The sequence below is a fragment of the Oncorhynchus gorbuscha genome, unplaced genomic scaffold, assembly GCF_021184085.1.
Source record: "Oncorhynchus gorbuscha isolate QuinsamMale2020 ecotype Even-year unplaced genomic scaffold, OgorEven_v1.0 Un_scaffold_904, whole genome shotgun sequence".
Lineage (NCBI taxonomy): Eukaryota > Metazoa > Chordata > Actinopteri > Salmoniformes > Salmonidae > Oncorhynchus > Oncorhynchus gorbuscha.
Genome location: NW_025745873.1, coordinates 68089 through 89423, shown reverse-complemented (window position 1 = coordinate 89423; position 21335 = coordinate 68089). Strand labels below are relative to the sequence as shown.

The window sequence follows — 21335 nt, the reverse complement described above, 5'->3', positions numbered from 1 at the left end:
TTAACTAACTTCATTATCTCTTCCTGCTAGCATGGTTAACTAACTTCATTATCTCTCCGGGTAAGCCTGGTGAACTAACTTCATTATCTCTTCCTGCTAGCATGGTTAACTAACTTCATTATCTCTCCGGGTAAGCCTGGTTAACTAACTTCATTATCTCTTCCTGCTAGCATGGTTAACTAACTTCATTATCTCTTCCTGCTAGCGTGGTTAACTTCATTATCTCTTCCTGCTAGCCTGGTTAACTAACTTCATTATCTCTTCCTGCTAGCATGGTTAACTAACTTCATTATCTCTTCCTGCTAGCATGGTTAACTAACTTCATTATCTCTTCCTGCTAGCATGGTTAACTAACTTCATTATCTCTTCCTGCTAGCATGGTTAACTAACTTCATTATCTCTTCCTGCTAGCATGGTTAACTAACTTCATTATCTCTTCCTGCTAGCATGGTTAACTAACTTCATTATCTCTTCCTGCTAGCCTGGTTAACTAACTTCATTATCTCTTCCTGCTAGCATGGTTAACTAACTTCATTATCTCTTCCTGCTAGCATGGTTAACTAACTTCATTATCTCTTCCTGCTAGCATGGTTAACTTCATTATCTCTTCCTGCTAGCATGGTTAACTAACTTCATTATCTCTTCCTGCTAGCATGGTTAACTAACTTCATTATCTCTTCCTGCTAGCATGGTTAACTAACTTCATTACCTCTTCCTGCTAGCATGGTTAACTAACTAAATTATCTCTTCCTGCTAGCGTGGTTAACTTCATTATCTCTTCATGCTAGCGTGGTTAACTTCATTATCTCTTACTGTTAGCATGGTTAACTTCATCATCTCTTACTGTTAGCCCAGTTAACTTCATTATCTCTTCCTGCTAGCATGGTTAACTTCATTATCTCTTCCTGTTAGCATGGTTAACTTCATTATCTCTTACTGTTAGCCCAGTTAACTTCATTATCTCTTCCTGCTACTCCCTTTTATATTTAACAATCCAGCTGACAAAACAAACACTTTTCCTCTTTTGGTAAAGAGCTACTGCAGCTACTGTCCAGACTCACCTGTTACTAAGAAGAGGCCATGCAAGGTCAGACTCACCTGTAGGAGAGGCTGGGTCAGGGCTTACCTATATGAGATGTTGAAGCCGGTCAGGTTATAAGCAGCGTCGCTGAAGAAGTGGAGGAGGGCGTAACCAGACTGTGAAACCACCTCCGGAACAGTCTCGTTGCCATAGCGCTCAGGAACTATCAACCCACTGCAACAAGGATGGACAAAACCCATCAACACCCTGAATAATTCATCGTTAACCAGGTAAATCAATAAGTCATCATTAACCAGGTAAATCAATAATTCATCGTCAACCAGGTAAATCAATAATTCATCATTAACCAGGTAAATCAATAATTCATCATTAACCAGGTAAATCAATAATTCATCATTAACCAGGTAAATCAATAATTCATCATTAACCAGGTAAATCAATAATTCATCGTTAACCAGGTAAATCAATAATTCATCGTTACCCAGGTAAATCAATAATTCATCGTTAACCAGGTAAATCAATAATTCATCGTTACCCAGGTAAATCAATAATTCATCGTTAACCAGGTAAATCAATAATTCATCGTTACCCAGGTAAATCAATAATTCATCGTTAACCAGGTAAATCAATAATTCATCGTTAACCAGGTAAATCAATAATTCATCGTTAACCAGGTAAATCAATAATTCATCGTTAACCAGGTAAATCAATAATTCATCGTTAACCAGGTAAATCAATAATTCATCGTTAACCAGGTAAATCAATAATTCATCGTTAACCAGGTAAATCAATAATTCATCGTTAACCAGGTAAATCAATAATTCATCATTAACCAGGTAAATCAACATCTTGTAACAACATTATGCAGGTTAATACATTCAATTAAAAACATTCCACATTCCAGTTTAAGTAAAGCAGTTTGATAACAGCAGTGAGGAGCAGATGTCTACCTACAATCACCACAAACCTACAATCACCACACACCCACAATCACCACCACCACAAACCTAAAATCACCACCACCACCACCACCTACAATCACCACCACCACCTACAATCACCACAAACCTACAATCACCACAAACCCACAATCACCACCACCACAAACCCACAATCACCACCACCACAAACCTAAAATCACCACCACCACAAACCTAAAATCACCACCACCACCTACAATCACCACCACCACCTACAATCACCACCACCACCTACAATCACCACCACCACCACCTACAATCACCACCACCACCTACAATCACCACCACCACCACCTACAATCACCACCACCACCACCTACAATCACCACCACCACCTACAATCACCACCACCACCTACAATCACCACCACCATCACCTACAATCACCATCACCACCACCACCACCTACAATCATCACCACCATCACCATCTACAATCACCACCATCACCATCTACAATCACCACCATCACCATCTACAATCACCATCACCTACAATCACCACCACCATCTACAATCACCATACCTACAATCACCACCACCACCATCTACCACCACCATCTACAATCACCACCATCACCATCTACAATCACCAGCACCATCTACAATCACCAGCACCATCTACAATCACCAGCACCATCTACAATCACCAGCACCATCTACAATCACCACCATCACCATCTACAATCACCACCACCACCATCTACACCATCTACAATCACCACCACCACCATCTACAATCACCACCACCACCATCTACAATCACCACCACCACCATCTACAATCACCATCATCACCATCTACAATCACCATCATCACCATCTACAATCACCATCACCTACAATCACCACCTACAATAACCAGCACCATCTACAATCACCAGCACCATCTACAATCACCAGCACCATCTACAATCACCAGCACCATCTACAATCACCACCACCTCCATCTACAATCACCACCACCTCCATCTACAATCACCACCACCTCCATCTACAATCACCACCACCTCCATCTACAATCACCACCACCTCCATCTACAATCACCACCACCTCCATCTACAATCACCACCACCTCCATCTACAATCACCTCCACCTCCATCTACAATCACCTCCACATCCATCTACAATCACCTCCACCTCCATCTACAATCACCTCCACCTCCATCTACAATCACCTCCACCTCCATCTACAATCACCACCTCCACCATCTACAATCACCACCACCTACAATCACCACCACCACCATCTACAATCACCACCACCACCTACAATCACCACCACCATCACCTACAATCACCACCACCTACAATCACCACCACCACCTACAATCACCACCACCACCATCTACAATCACCACCACCACCATCTACAATCACCACCACCACCACCACCACCATCTACAATCACCACCACCACCACCATCTACAATCACCACCACCACCACCATCTACAATCACCACCACCACCACCATCTACAATCACTACCAACCGCCACCTACAATCACCACAACCATCTACAATCACCACAAACCTACAATCACCACAAACACCATCTACAATCACCACCATTACAACCCTACAATCACCACCACCACAAACCTACAATCACCACAAACCTACAATCACCACAAACCTACAATCACCACCAACCTACAATCACCACCACCACAAACCTACAATCACCACCACCACAAACCTACAATCACCACCACCACAAACCTACAATCACCACCACCACAAACCTACAATCACCACCACCACAAACCTACAATCACCACCACCATCTACAATCACCACCACCATCACCATCTACAATCACCATCACCACCACCATCACCTACAATCACCACCACCACCACCTACAATCACCACCACCACCTACAATCACCACCACCATCACCTACAATCACCACCACCTCACCTACAATCACCATCACCACCACCACCACCTACAATCATCACCACCATCACCATCTACAATCACCACCATCACCATCTACAATCACCACCATCACCATCTACAATCACCATCACCTACAATCACCACCACCACCATCAACAATCACCACCACCACAAACCTACAATCACCACCACCACAAACCTACAATCACCACCACCACAAACCTACAATCACCACCACCACCACCACCACCTACAATCACCACCACCACCTACAATCACCACCACCACCACCTACAATCACCACCACCATCACCTACAATCACCACCACCATCACCTACAATCACCATCACCACCACCTACAATCATCACCACCATCACCATCTACAATCACCACCACCACCATCTACAATCACCACCACCACCATCTACAATCACCACCACCACCATCTACAATCACCATCATCACCATCTACAATCACCATCACCTACAATCACCACCTACAATCACCAGCACCATCTACAATCACCAGCACCATCTACAATCACCAGCACCATCTACAATCACCACCACCTCCATCTACAATCACCACCACCTCCATCTACAATCACCACCACCTCCATCTACAATCACCACCACCTCCATCTACAATCACCACCACCTCCATCTACAATCACCACCACCTCCATCTACAATCACCACCACCTCCATCTACAATCACCACCACATCCATCTACAATCACCTCCACCTCCATCTACAATCACCACCTCCACCATCTACAATCACCACCACCTACAATCACCACCACCACCATCTACAATCACCACCACCACCTACAATCACCACCACCACCTACAATCACCACCACCATCACCTACAATCACCACCACCATCACCTACAATCACCACCACCACCTACAATCACCACCACCACCATCTACAATCACCACCACCACCACCATCTACAATCACCACCACCACCACCACCACCATCTACAATCACCACCACCACCACCATCTACTATCACCACCACCACCACCATCTACAATCACCACCAACAGCCACCTACAATCACCACAACCATCTACAATCACCACAAACACCATCTACAATCACCACCATTACAACCCTACAATCACCACCACCACAAACCTACAATCACCACAAACCTACAATCACCACAAACCTACAATCACCACAAACCTACAATCACCACAAATCTACAATCACCACCACCACCAACCTACAATCACCACCACCACAAACCTACAATCACCACCACCACAAACCTACAATCACCACCACCACAAACCTACAATCACCACCACCACAAACCTACAATCACCACCACCACAAACCTACAATCACCACCACCACAAACCTACAATCACCACCACCATCTACAATCACCACCACCATCACCATCTACAATCACCATCACCACCACCATCACCTACAATCACCACCACCACCACCTACAATCACCACCACCACCTACAATCACCACCACCATCACCTACAATCACCACCACCACCACAATCACCACCACCACCATCTACAATCACCCACCACCATCTACAATCACCACCACCACATCTACAATCACCACCACCACCACCATCTACACATCATCACCACCACCACCATCTCTACAATCACCACCACCACCATCTACAATCACCACCAACCATCTACAATCACCACCATCACCATCTACAATCACCACCATTACAACCAATCACCACCACCATCTACAATCACCACCACCTACAATCACCACAAACCATCTACAATCACCATCACCACCACCTCTACAATCACCACCACCACAACCTACAATCACCACCACCACCAACCTACAATCACCACCACCACCATCCTACAATCACCACCACCACCACCTACAATCACCACCACCACCCTACAATCACCACCACCACCACCTACAATCACCACCACCACATCACCTACAATCACCACCACCATCTACAATCACCACCACCACCACCATACAATCACCACCACCACCATCACCTACAATCACCACCACCACCACCTACAATCACCACCACCACCATACAATCACCACCACCATCACCTACACCACCACCACCACCTACAATCACCACCACCACCACCACCTACAATCACCACCACCATCACCATCTACAATCACCACCACCACCATCTACAATCACCACCATCACCATCTACAATCACCATCTACAATCACCACCACCTACAATCATCTACAATCACCACCACCACCATCTACAATCACCACCACCACACCTACAATCACCACCACCACCATCCTACAATCACCACCACCACCACCTACAATCACCACCACCTACAATCACCACCACCATAATCACCATCACCACCACCCACCACCACCACCACCACCTACAATCACCACCACCATCTACAATCACCACCACCATCACCACCACCACCATCTACAATCACCACCATCACCATCTACAATCACCACCATCACCATCTACAATCACCATCTACAATCACCATCCATCTACAATCACCACCACCACCATCTACAATCACCACCACCACCATCTACAATCACCACCATCACCATCTACAATCACCACCACCATCTACAATCACCACCACCATCTACAATCACCACCACCACCATCTACAATCACCACCACCACCATCTACAATCACCATCATCACCATCCAATCACCACACCTACAATCACCACACCATCTACAATCACCACACCATCTACAATCACCACCACCATCTACAATCACCACCACCATCTACAATCACCACACCATCTACAATCACCACCACCATCTACAATCACCACCACCACCATCTACAATCACCACCACCACCATCTACAATCACCACCACCACCATCTACAATCCTCTACAATCACCACCACCACCATCTACAATCACCACCACCATCTACAATCACCACCACCACCATCTACAATCACCACCACCACCATCTACAATCACCACCACCACCATCTACAATCACCACCACCACCATCTACAATCACCACCACCACCTACAATCACCACCACCATCTACAATCACCACCACCACCACCTACAATCACCCACCACCACCATCTACAATCACCACCACCACCATCTACAATCACCACCACCACCTCTACAATCACCACCACCACCACCATCTACAATCACCACCACCACCATCTACAATCACCACCACCATCTACAATCACCACCACCTACAATCACCACCTACAATCACCACCACCATCTACAATCACCACCACCATCTACAATCACCACCACCATCTACAATCACCACACCACCATCTACAATCACCACCACCACCATCTACAATCACCACCACCATCTACAATCACCACCACCACCATCTACAATCACCATCACCACCATCTACAATCACCACCACCCATCTACAATCACCACCACCACCATCTACAATCACCACCACCACCATCTACAATCACCACCACCAATCCACCTACAATCACCACCACCACCATCTACAATCACCACCACCTACAATCACCACCACCACTACAATCACCACCACCACCTACAATCACCACCACCACCATCTACAATCACCACCACCACCACCACCACCAATCACCACCACCATCCCACAATCACCACCACCATCACCTACAATCACCACCACCATCACAATCACCACCACCACCATCTACAATCACCACCACCACCATCTACAATCACCACCACCACCACCAATCACCACAATCACCACCACCACCACCATCTACAATCACCACCACCACCACCATCTACAATCACCACCATCACCACCTACAATCACCACACCACCATCTACAATCACCACACCACCATCTACAATCACCACCACCACCATCTACAATCACCACCATTACCACCTACAATCACCACCACCACCAACCTACAATCACCACCACCACCACCACAAACCTACAATCACCACCACCACCACCTACAATCACCACCACCATCTACAATCACCACCACCACCATCCTACAATCACCACCACCACCATCTACAATCACCACCACCATCTACAATCACCACCTACAATCACCACCACCATCTACAATCACCACCACCACCATCTACAATCACCACCACCACCTACAATCACCACCACCATCTACAATCACCACCACCACCATCTACAATCACCACCACCACCACCACCTACAATCACCACCACCACCACCTACAATCACCACCACCACCTACAATCACCACCACCACCTACAATCACCACCACCATCACCTACAATCACCACCACCACCATCTACAATCACCACCACCATCTACAATCACCACCACCACCATCACCTACAATCACCACCACCACCACCATCTACAATCACCACCATCCATCTACAATCACCACCACCACCATCTACAATCACCATCACCACCACCACCACCACCATCTACAATCACCACCACCACCATCACCACCACCACCATCCTACAATCACCACCACCACCATCTACAATCACCACCACCACCACCACCACCATACAATCACCACCACCACCCTACCACCACCAATACAATCACCACCACCACCATCTACAATCACCACCACCACCACCTACAATCACCACCACCACCAATCACCATCTACAATCACCACACCATCACCTACAATCACCACCACCACCACCTACAATCATCACCACCACCACCATCTACAATCACCACCACCACCATCTACAATCACCACCATCACCATCTACAATCACCATCACCTACAATCACCACCACCACCATCTACAATCACCACCACCACCATCTACAATCACCACCACCACCATCTACAATCACCACCACCACCATCTACAATCACCACCACCACCATACTACATCACCACCACCACCATCACCACAATCACCACCATCACCATCTACAATCACCACCATCACCATCTACAATCACCACCACCTACAATCACCACCACCATCTACAATCACCACCACCATCTACAATCATCACCACCATCTACAATCACCATCACCATCTACAATCACCACCACCATCTACAATCACCACCACCATCTACAATCACACCACCTCCATCTACAATCATCACCACCACCATCTACAATCACCACCACCACCATCTACAATCACCACCACCATCACTACAATCACCACCACCACCACCAATCACCACCACCACCCATCTACAATCACCCACCACCACCATCTACAATCACCACCACCACCATCTACAATCACCACCACCACATCTACAATCACCACCACCACCATCTACACCACCATCTACAATCACCACCTACATCTACCATCACCACAATCACCACCACCACCATCTACAATCACCACCATCTACAATCACCACCACCATCACCTACAATCACCACCACCTACAATCACCACCACCATCTACAATCACCACCACCACCTACAATCACCACCACCATCTACAATCACCACCATCTACCACCACCACCTACAATCACCACCACCACCACCATCTACAATCACCACCACCACCATCTACAATCACCACCACCTACAATCACCACCACCACCATCTACAATCACCACCACCACATCTACAATCACCACCACCACCACCTACAATCACCACCACCATCTACAATCACCACCACCACCATCTACAATCACCACCACCACCATCTACAATCACCACCACCACCATCTACAATCACCACCACCACCATCTACAATCACCACCACCACCATCTACAATCACCACCACCATCACAATCACCACCACCACCATCTACAATCACCACCACCACCACCTACAATCACCACCACCACCATCTACAATCACCACCACCACCATCTACAATCACCACCACCACCATCTACAATCACCACCATCTACAATCACCACCATCTACAATCACCACCACCAATCACACCTACCATCTACAATCACCACCTACAATCACCACCACCAATCACCACCACCACCACCACCACCATCTACAATCACCACACCACCACCATCTACAATCACCACCACCCATCTACAATCACCACCACCATCTACAATCACCATCACCACCACCAATCTACAATCACCACCACCACCATCCTCTACAATCACCACCACCACCACAATCACCACCTACAATCACACCATCTACAATCACCACCACCACCACAATCTACAATCACCACCACCACTACAATCACACACACCACCATCACAATCACCACCACCACCATCTACAATCACAATCTACCACCACCACCACCATCTACAATCACACCACCTACAATCACCACCACCACCATCTACAATCACCACCACCACCACCATCTACAATCACCACCACCACCATCTACAATCACCACCACCACCATCTACAATCACCACCACCACCATCTACAATCACCACCACCAATCACCACCACCATCTACAATCACCACCACCACCATCTACAATCACCACCACCACCATCTACAATCACCACCACCATCTACAATCACCACCACCACAATCACCACCACCACCTACAATCACCACCACCACCACCACCATCACCAATCACCATCACCACCACCACATCTACAATCACCACCACCACCATCTACAATCACCACCACCACCATCTACAATCACCACCACTACAATCACCACCATCTACAATCACCACCACCACCTACAATCACCACCACCACCATCTACAATCACCACCACCACCACCTCTACCACCATCACCACCACCACCACCATCTACAATCACCACCACCACCATCTACAATCACCACCACCACCATCTACAATCACCACCCACCACCATCATCACAATCACCACCACCACCACCACCACAATCACCACCACCACCACCACCATCACCACCACCACCACCACCATCACCACACCACCATCTACAATCACCACCACCATCTACAATCACCACCACCACCATCTACAATCACCACCACCACCACAATACAATCACCACCACCACCATCTACAATCACCACCACCACCACAATCACCACCACAATCACCACCACCACCATCTACAATCACCACCACCATCTACAATCACCACCACCACCACCACCACCATCTACAATCACCACCACCACCATCTACAATCACCACCACCACCATCTACAATCACCACCACCACCATCTACAATCACCACCACCACCATCACAATCACAATCCACCACCACCACCATCTACAATCACCACCACCACCCATCTACACCACCATCACAATCACCACCACCACCTACAATCACCACCACCACCATCTACAATCACCACCACCACCACCTACAATCACCACCACCTACAATCACCACCACCATCACCACGATCTACAATCACCACCATCTACAATCACCACCACCACCATCTACAATCACCACCACCACCACCTACAATCACCACCACCATCACCTACAATCACCACCACCACCACCACAATCACCACCACCATCTACAATCACCACCACCATCTACTACAATCACCACCACCATCACCTACAATCACCACCACCACCACCTACAATCACCACCACCACCATCTACAATCACCACCACCACCAATCACCACCACCACCTACAATCACCACCACCACCATCTCTACAATCACCACCACCACCATCCAATCACCACCACCACTACAATCACAATCACAATCACCACACCACCAATCACCACCACCACCACCTACCACCACACCACCATCTACAATCACCACCACACCATCTACAATCACCACCACCACCATCTACAATCACCACCACCACCATCTACAATCACCACCACCACCACCACCACCACAATCTACAATCACCACCACCACCACCACCTCTACAATCACCACCACCACCATCTACCACCACCACCACCATCTACAATCACCACCACCACCACCTACAATCACCACCACCACCACCACCACCTACAATCACCACCACCACCACCTACAATCACCACCACCACCATCTACAATCACCACCACCACCATCTACAATCACCACCACCACCATCTACAATCACCACCACCACCATCTACAATCACCACCACCACCATCTACAATCACCACCACCATCTACAATCACCACCACCACCATCTACAATCACCACCACCACCACCATCTACAATCACCACCACCACCACAATCACCAACCACCATCACCACCATCTACAATCACCACCACCACCACCTACAATCACCACCACCATCTACAATCACCACCACCACCATCTACAATCACCACCACCACCATCTACAATCACCACCACCACCATCTACAATCACCACCATCTACAATCACCACCACCACCATCTACAATCACCACCACCATCTACAATCACCACCACCACTACAATCACCATCTACAATCACCACCACCACCATCTACAATCACCACCACCACCATCTACAATCACCACCACCACCATCACCTACAATCACCACCACCACCACCTACAATCACCACCACCACCACCTACAATCACCACCACCACCATCTACAATCACCACCACCACCTACAATCACCACCACCATCTACAATCACCACCACCACCATCTACAATCACCACCACCATCTACAATCACCACCACCACCATCCAATCACCTCACCACCACCTACAATCACCACCACCACCACCAATCACAACCACCACCACCACCACCTACAATCACCAACCACCACCTACAATCACCACCACCACCACCTAAATCACCACCACCACCATCTACAATCACCACCACCACCACCATCTACAATCACCACCACCACCATCTACAATCACCACCACCACCATCTACAATCACCACCACCACCATCACCACAATCACCACCACCACCAATCTACAATCACCACCACCACCATACAATCACCACCACCACCACAATCACATCTACAATCACCACCACCACCATCTACAATCACCACCACCACCATCACAATCACCACTACAATCACCACCACCACTACAATCACCACCACCACCACCATCTACAATCACCACCCACCATCTACAATCACCACCACCACCATCTACAATCACCACCACCACCATCTACAATCACCACCACCACCATCTACAATCACCACCACCATCTACAATCACCACCACCACCATCTACAATCACCACCACCACCACCACCACCATCTACAATCACCACCACCACCATCTACAATCACCACCACCACCATCTACAATCACCACCACCACCACCACCATCTACAATCACCACCACCACCATCTACAATCACCATCCCACCACCACCTACAATCACCACCACCACCATCACCTACAATCACCATCACCACCACCACCTACAATCACCACCACCACCACCATCTACACCACCACCATCTACAATCACCACCACCACCATCTACAATCACCACCACCACCATCTACAATCACCACCACCACCATCTACAATCACCACCACCTACACCACCACCTACAATCACCACCACCACCACCACCACCACAATCACCACCACCACCACCTACAATCACCACCACCATCTACAATCACCACCACCATCTACAATCACCACCACCATCTACAATCACCACCACCATCTACAATCACCACCACCATCTACAATCACCACCACCATCTACAATCACCACCACCACCATCTACAATCACCACCACCATCTACAATCACCACCACCATCCAATCCACCACCACCATCTACAATCACCACCACCACCATCTACAATCACCACCACCACCATCTACAATCACCACCACCAATCACCATCACCATACAATCACCACCACCACCATCTACAATCACCACCACCACCTACAATCACCACCACCACCTACAATCACCACCATCTACAATCACCACCACCATCTACAATCACCACCACCACCATCTACAATCACCACCACCACCACCTACAATCACCACCACCCTACAATCACCACCACCACCATCTACAATCACCACCACCACCATCACCATCACACCACCACCATCTACAATCACCACCACCACCATCAATAGAATCATCACCACCACCACCTACAATCACCACCACCACCACCAATCACCACCATCTACAATCACCACCACCACCACCTACAATCACCACCACCACCATCTACAATCACCACCACCACCATCTACAATCACCACCACCACCATCTACAATCACCACCACCACCATCTACAATCACCACCACCACCATCTACAATCACCACCACCACCATCTACAATCACCACCACCACCATCTACAATCACCACCACCACCACCTACAATCACCACCACCACCACCTACAATCACCACCACCACCATCTACAATCACCACCACCACCATCTACAATCACCACCACCACCACCTACAATCACCACCACCATCTACAATCACCACCACCACCATCTACAATCACCACCACCACCACCATCTACAATCACCACCACCACCATCTACAATCACCACCACCCATCTACAATCACCACCACCATCTACAATCACCACCACCACCATCTACAATCACCACCACCACCACCATCTACAATCACCACCACCACCATCTACAATCACCACCACCACCATCTACAATCACCACCACCACCATCTACAATCACCACCACCACCATCTACAATCACCACCACCACCATCTACAATCACCACCACCACCATCTACAATCACCACCACCACCATCTACAATCACCACCACCACCATCTACAATCACCACCACCATCACCACCACCACCATACAATCACCACCACCACCATCTACAATCACCACCACCACCATCTACAATCACCACCACCACCACCTACAATCACCACCACCACCACCTACAATCACCACCACCACCATCTACAATCACCACCACCACCACAATCACCAATCACCACCACCACCTACAATCACCACCACCACCTACAATCACCACCACCATCTACAATCACTACAATCACCACACCACCATCTACAATCACCACCACCACCATCTACAATCACCACCACCACCATCTACAATCACCACCACCACCACCTACAATCACCACCACCACCACCATCACAATCACCACCACCACCATCTACAATCACCACCACCACCATCTACAATCACCACCACCACCATCTACAATCACCACCACCACCATCTACAATCACCACCACCACCATCTACAATCACCACCACCATCATCTACAATCACCACCACCATCACCTACAATCACCATCTACAATCACCACCACCACCATCACCTACAATCACCACCACCATCTACAATCACCACCACCATCTACAATCACCACCACCACCATCTACAATCACCATCACCACCACCACCACCTACAATCACCACCACCACCTATCAATCAATCACCACCACCTACCACCACCACCTACAATCACCACCACCACCACCTACAATCACCACCACCACCATCTACAATCACCACCACCACCAATCCTACACCACCACCACCACCACCTACAATCACCACCACCACCACCTACAATCACCACCACCACCATCTACAATCACCACCACCACCATCTACAATCACCACCACCACCATCTACAACCACCACCACCACCACCTACAATCACCACCACCACCATCTACAATCACCACCACCATCACCTACAATCACCACCACCACCATCTACAATCACCACCACCATCTACAATCACCACCACCACCATCTACAATCACCACCACCACCATCTACAATCACCACCACCACCATCTACAATCACCACCACCACCATCACAATCACCATCCCACCACCACCACCACCACCTACAATCACCACCACCACCATCTACAATCACCACCACCACCTACAATCACCACCACCACCATCTACAATCACCACCACCACCACCACCACCACAATCACCACCACCATCACCTACAATCACCACCACCATCTACAATCACCACCACCACCATCTACAATCACCACCACCACCATCTACAATCACCACCACCACCATACAATCACCACCACCACCTACAATCACCACCATCTACAATCACCACCATCACAATCACTACAATCACCACCACCAATCTACAATCACCACCACCACCATCTACAATCACCATCCCACCATCACAATCACCACCTACCATCACCACCACCATCACCATCTACAATCACCACCACCATCTACAATCACCACCACCACCATCTACAATCACCACCACCATCACCTACAATCACCACCACCATCCTACAATCACCACCACCATCATCTACAATCACCACCACCACCATCTACAATCACCACCACCACCATCTACAATCACCACCACCACCATCTACAATCACCACCACCACCATCTACAATCACCACCACCATCTACAATCACCACCATCTACAATCACCACCACCACCACCACCTACAATCACCACCACAATCACCACCACCACCACCTACAATCACCACCACCACCACCTACAATCACCACCACCACCATCACCTACAATCACCACCACCACCACCTACAATCACCACCACCACCATCTACAATCACACCACCACCTCAATCACCACCACCACCTACAATCACCACCACCACCACCTACAATCACCACCACCACCAATCACCACCATCTACAATCACCACCACCACACCTATCACCACCACCACCACCACCTACAATCACCACCACCACCATCACCTACCAATCACCACCACCACCACCTACAATCACCACCACCACCACCTACAATCACCACCACCACCACCTACAATCACCACCACCACCACCTACAATCACCACCACCACCACCTACAATCACCACCACCACCATACAATCACCACCACCACCACCACCACCACCACCACCATCACCACCACCACCACCACCTACAATCACCACCACCACCACCTACAATCACCACCACCACCTACAATCACCACCACCACCTACAATCACCACAATCTACAATCACCACCACCACCTCAAATCACCACCACCACCACCATCTACAATCACCACCACCACCACTACAATCACCACCACCACCACCACCTACAATCACCACCACCATCTACACATCACCACCACCACCACCACCACCATCACCACCACAATCACCACCACCACCACAATCACCACCACCACCATCTACAATCACCACCACAATCACCACCACCACCATCAATCATCACCACCACCACCTACAATCACCACCACCACCTACAATCACCACCACCACCTACAATCACCACCACCACCACCTACAATCACCACCACCACCACCACAAATCACCACACCACCACCACAATCACCACCACCACCTACAATCACCACCACCACCACCACCATCTACAATCACCACCACCACCACCTACAATCACCACCACCACCATCTACAATCACCACCATCTACAATCACCACCACCATCACCTACCACCACCATCTACAATCACCACCACCACCACCTACAATCACCATCACCACCACCACCACCACCTACAATCACCACCACCACCATCTACAATCACCACCACCACCATCTACAATCACCACCACCACCATCTACAATCACCACCACCACCACCATCTACAATCACCACCACCTACAATCACCACCACCACCACCTACAATCACCACCACCCTCACCTACAATCACCACCACCACCATCTACAATCACCACCACCACCATCTACAATCACCACCACCACCATCTACAATCACCACCACCACCTACAATCACCACCACCACCTACAATCACCACCACCACCACCATACAATCACCACCACCACCATCTACAATCACCACCATCTACAATCACAATCACCACCACCATCCAATCACCACCACCACCATCTACAATCACCACCACCATCTACAATCACCACCACCACCATCTACAATCACCACCTACAACCACCACCACCATCTACAATCACCACCACCACCATCTACAATCACCACCACCACCTACAATCACCATCACCACCACCACCTACAATCACCACCACCACCACCACCACCATCTACAATCACCACCACCACCACCACCATCTACAATCACCACCACCACCACCATCTACAATCACCACCATCACCTACAATCACCACCACCACCATCTACAATCACAACCACCACCACCTACAATCACCACCACCATCACCTACAATCACCACCACCATCTACAATCACCACCACCACCATCTACAATCACCACCACCACCATCATCACCTACAATCACCACCACCACCATCACCTACAATCACCACCACCACCACCACCTACAATCACCACCACCACCACCATCTACAATCACCACCATCTACAATCACCACCACCATCACCTACAATCACCATCACCTACAATCACCACCACCATCTACAATCACCACCACCACCATCACCTACAATCACCACCACCACCATCACCACCACCACCACCTACAATCACCACCACCTACAATCACCACCACCTACAACAATCACCACCACCACCATCTACAATCACCACCACCACCATCTACAATCACCACCACCACCATCTACAATCACCACCACCACCATCTACAATCACCACCATCTACAATCACCACCATCTACAATCACCACCATCTACAATCCACCATCTACAATCACCACCACACCATCTACAATCACCACCTCCACCATCTACAATCACCACCACCACCATCTACAATCACCATCACCACCACCTACAATCACAATCACCACCACCTACAATCACAATCACCACCACCTACAATCACCACCACCACCACCACCACCACCACCTACAATCACCACCACCACCTACAATCACCACCACCACCTACAATCACCACCACCACCTACAATCACCACCACCATCTACAATCACCACCACCACCATCTACAATCACCACCACCACCACCTACAATCACCACCACCACCATCTACAATCACCACCACCACCACCATCTACAATCACCACCACCACCACCATCTACAATCACCACCACCACCACCATCTACAATCACCACCACCTCCACCTACATTCACAATCACCACCACCTACATTCACAATCACCACCACCTACAATCACAATCACCACCACCTACAATCACAATCACCACCACCTACAATCACAATCACCACCACCTACAATCACAATCACCACCACCTACAATCACCACCACCTACAATCACCACCACCATCTACAATCACCACCACCACCACCATCTACAATCACCACCACCACCACCACCTACAATCACCACCACCACCTACAATCACCACCACCACCACCATCTACAATCACCACCACCACCACCATCTACAATCACCACCACCACCATCTACAATCACCACCACCACCATCTACAATCACCACCTCCATCTACAATCACCATCGTCCTCCCTGTACCCACCTGAAGGCAGCCAGTAGAGGAGTGTAGATAGAGTCTCCATCGTACACATACAGGTGGTCCCAGCTGCACTCTGTAGCAAAGTGGTCCAACCTCAGTCTCAGGATGCTGTTGGGCCTACAGGACAGAGACAGAACACAGTCAGGCCTTTGGTTGGAAAAAAACTATTAGCCTTTAGTTCAACTAAATATGGATAACCTCAGGTCTAGGAGACACTGTTAAGCTAATTATGGATAACCTCAGGTCTAGGAGACACTTAAGATAAATATGGATAACCTCAGGTCTAGGAGACACTTAAGATAAATATGGATAACCTCAGGTCTAGGAGACACTTAAGATAAATATGGATAACCTCAGGTCTAGGAGACACTAGATAATTATGGATAACCTCAGGTCTAGGAGACACTAGATAAATATAGATAACCTCCGGTCTAGGAGACACTAGATAAATATAGATAACCTCAGGTCTAGGAGACACTAGATAAATATAGATAACCTCAGGTCTAGGAGACACTAGATAAATATAGATAACCTCAGGTCTAGGAGACACTAGATAAATATAGATAACCTCAGGTCTAGGAGACACTAGATAAATATGGATATGGTTCAGCAGAGCAGAAAACCCACAAGTGTTCAAAATGTTGTCACTGTAAAAACTCATGGAACACTTGGCAATGCTTGTAAAAAAAATCAATTCAACGTCTCTTCACCTCTGGAATAGTTCAGAAATATCATCATTTAGAGGCAGAAGGGTCAAAGAGAATGGTTGTCGGGAAAGAGGGAACTTGTCCATATATGGTCACGGATATGTTGTCTATTAAAACCACAATCATGTCCTTCTGTCTCAGCACCAGATTCCCAGTGCTGAAGGTCAGTAGGGTTGTACTAGAAGTATCCCAAATGGCCCCCTATTCTCTATATAGTGCACTACTTTAGACCAGAGCCTTATTAAAGCCCTATGGGTCCTGGTCACAGTGCCCTATTAGAGCCCTATGGGTCCTGGTCAAAGTGCCCTATTAGAGCCCTATGGGTCCTGGTCACAGTGCCCTATTAGAGCCCTATGGGTCCTGGTCAAAGAGCACTATTAGAGCCCTATGGGTCCTGGTCAAAGGGCACTATGGGTCCTAGTCAAAGAGCACTATGGGTCCTGGTCAAAGATCACTATTAGAGCCCTATGGGTCCTGGTCAAAGAGCACTATTAGAGCCCTATGGGTCCTGGTCACTGTGCCCTATTGAGGCCCTATGGGTCCTGGTCACAGTGCCCTATTAGAGCCCTATGGCTCCTGGTCAAAGTACCCTATTAGAGCCCTGATAACTGTGCGCCCTGATAACTGTGCGCCCTGGTAACGGTGCGCCCTGGTAACGGTGCGCCCTGGTAACGGTGCGCCCTGGTAACGGTGCGCCCTGGTAACGGTGCGCCCTGGTAACGGTGCGCCCTGGTAACGGTGCGCCCTGGTAACGGTGCGCCCTGGTAACGGTGCGCCCTGGTAACGGTGCGCCCTGGTAACTGTGCGCCCTGGTAACTGTGCGCCCTGGTAACTGTGCGCCCTGGTAACTGTGCGCCCTAAATAGCAACATATCACTGCATATTATGAAGCTCAGCTTATCACTTGGTAAACCTTTCAGTTAATAAATAGCAACATATTTTTGGTTGATCTTTAAGAGAAGCTTGGCTCTCTACACTCAGTTTATTAGGTACACCCATCTAGTACTGGGTCGGCCCACCCCTTGGCCTCCAGAACAGTACCGGGTCGGCCACCCCCTTGGCCTCCAGAACAGTACCGGGTCGGCCCACCCCTTGGCCTCCAGAACAGTACCGGGTCGGCCCACCCCTTGGCCTCCAGAACAGTACCGGGTCGGCCCACCCATTGGCCTCCAGAACAGTACCGGGTCGGCCACCCCCTTGGCCTCCAGAACAGCACCGGGTCGCCCCCCCCCACCCCACCCCTTTGGCCTCCAGAACAGCCTGAT

General features: G+C 48.9%; 1 protein-coding gene across 1 annotated transcript in view; it reads right to left on the bottom strand.

Annotated features, from left to right (window-relative positions):
- LOC124020765 (attractin-like) overlaps positions 1-21335 on the bottom strand; it is a 187728-nt gene that overhangs the window by 154021 nt on the left and 12372 nt on the right. Inside the window, 2 exon segments of the mRNA XM_046336026.1 lie at positions 1127-1255; positions 19368-19481. Coding sequence (XP_046191982.1) covers positions 1127-1255; positions 19368-19481 — 243 coding nt within the window.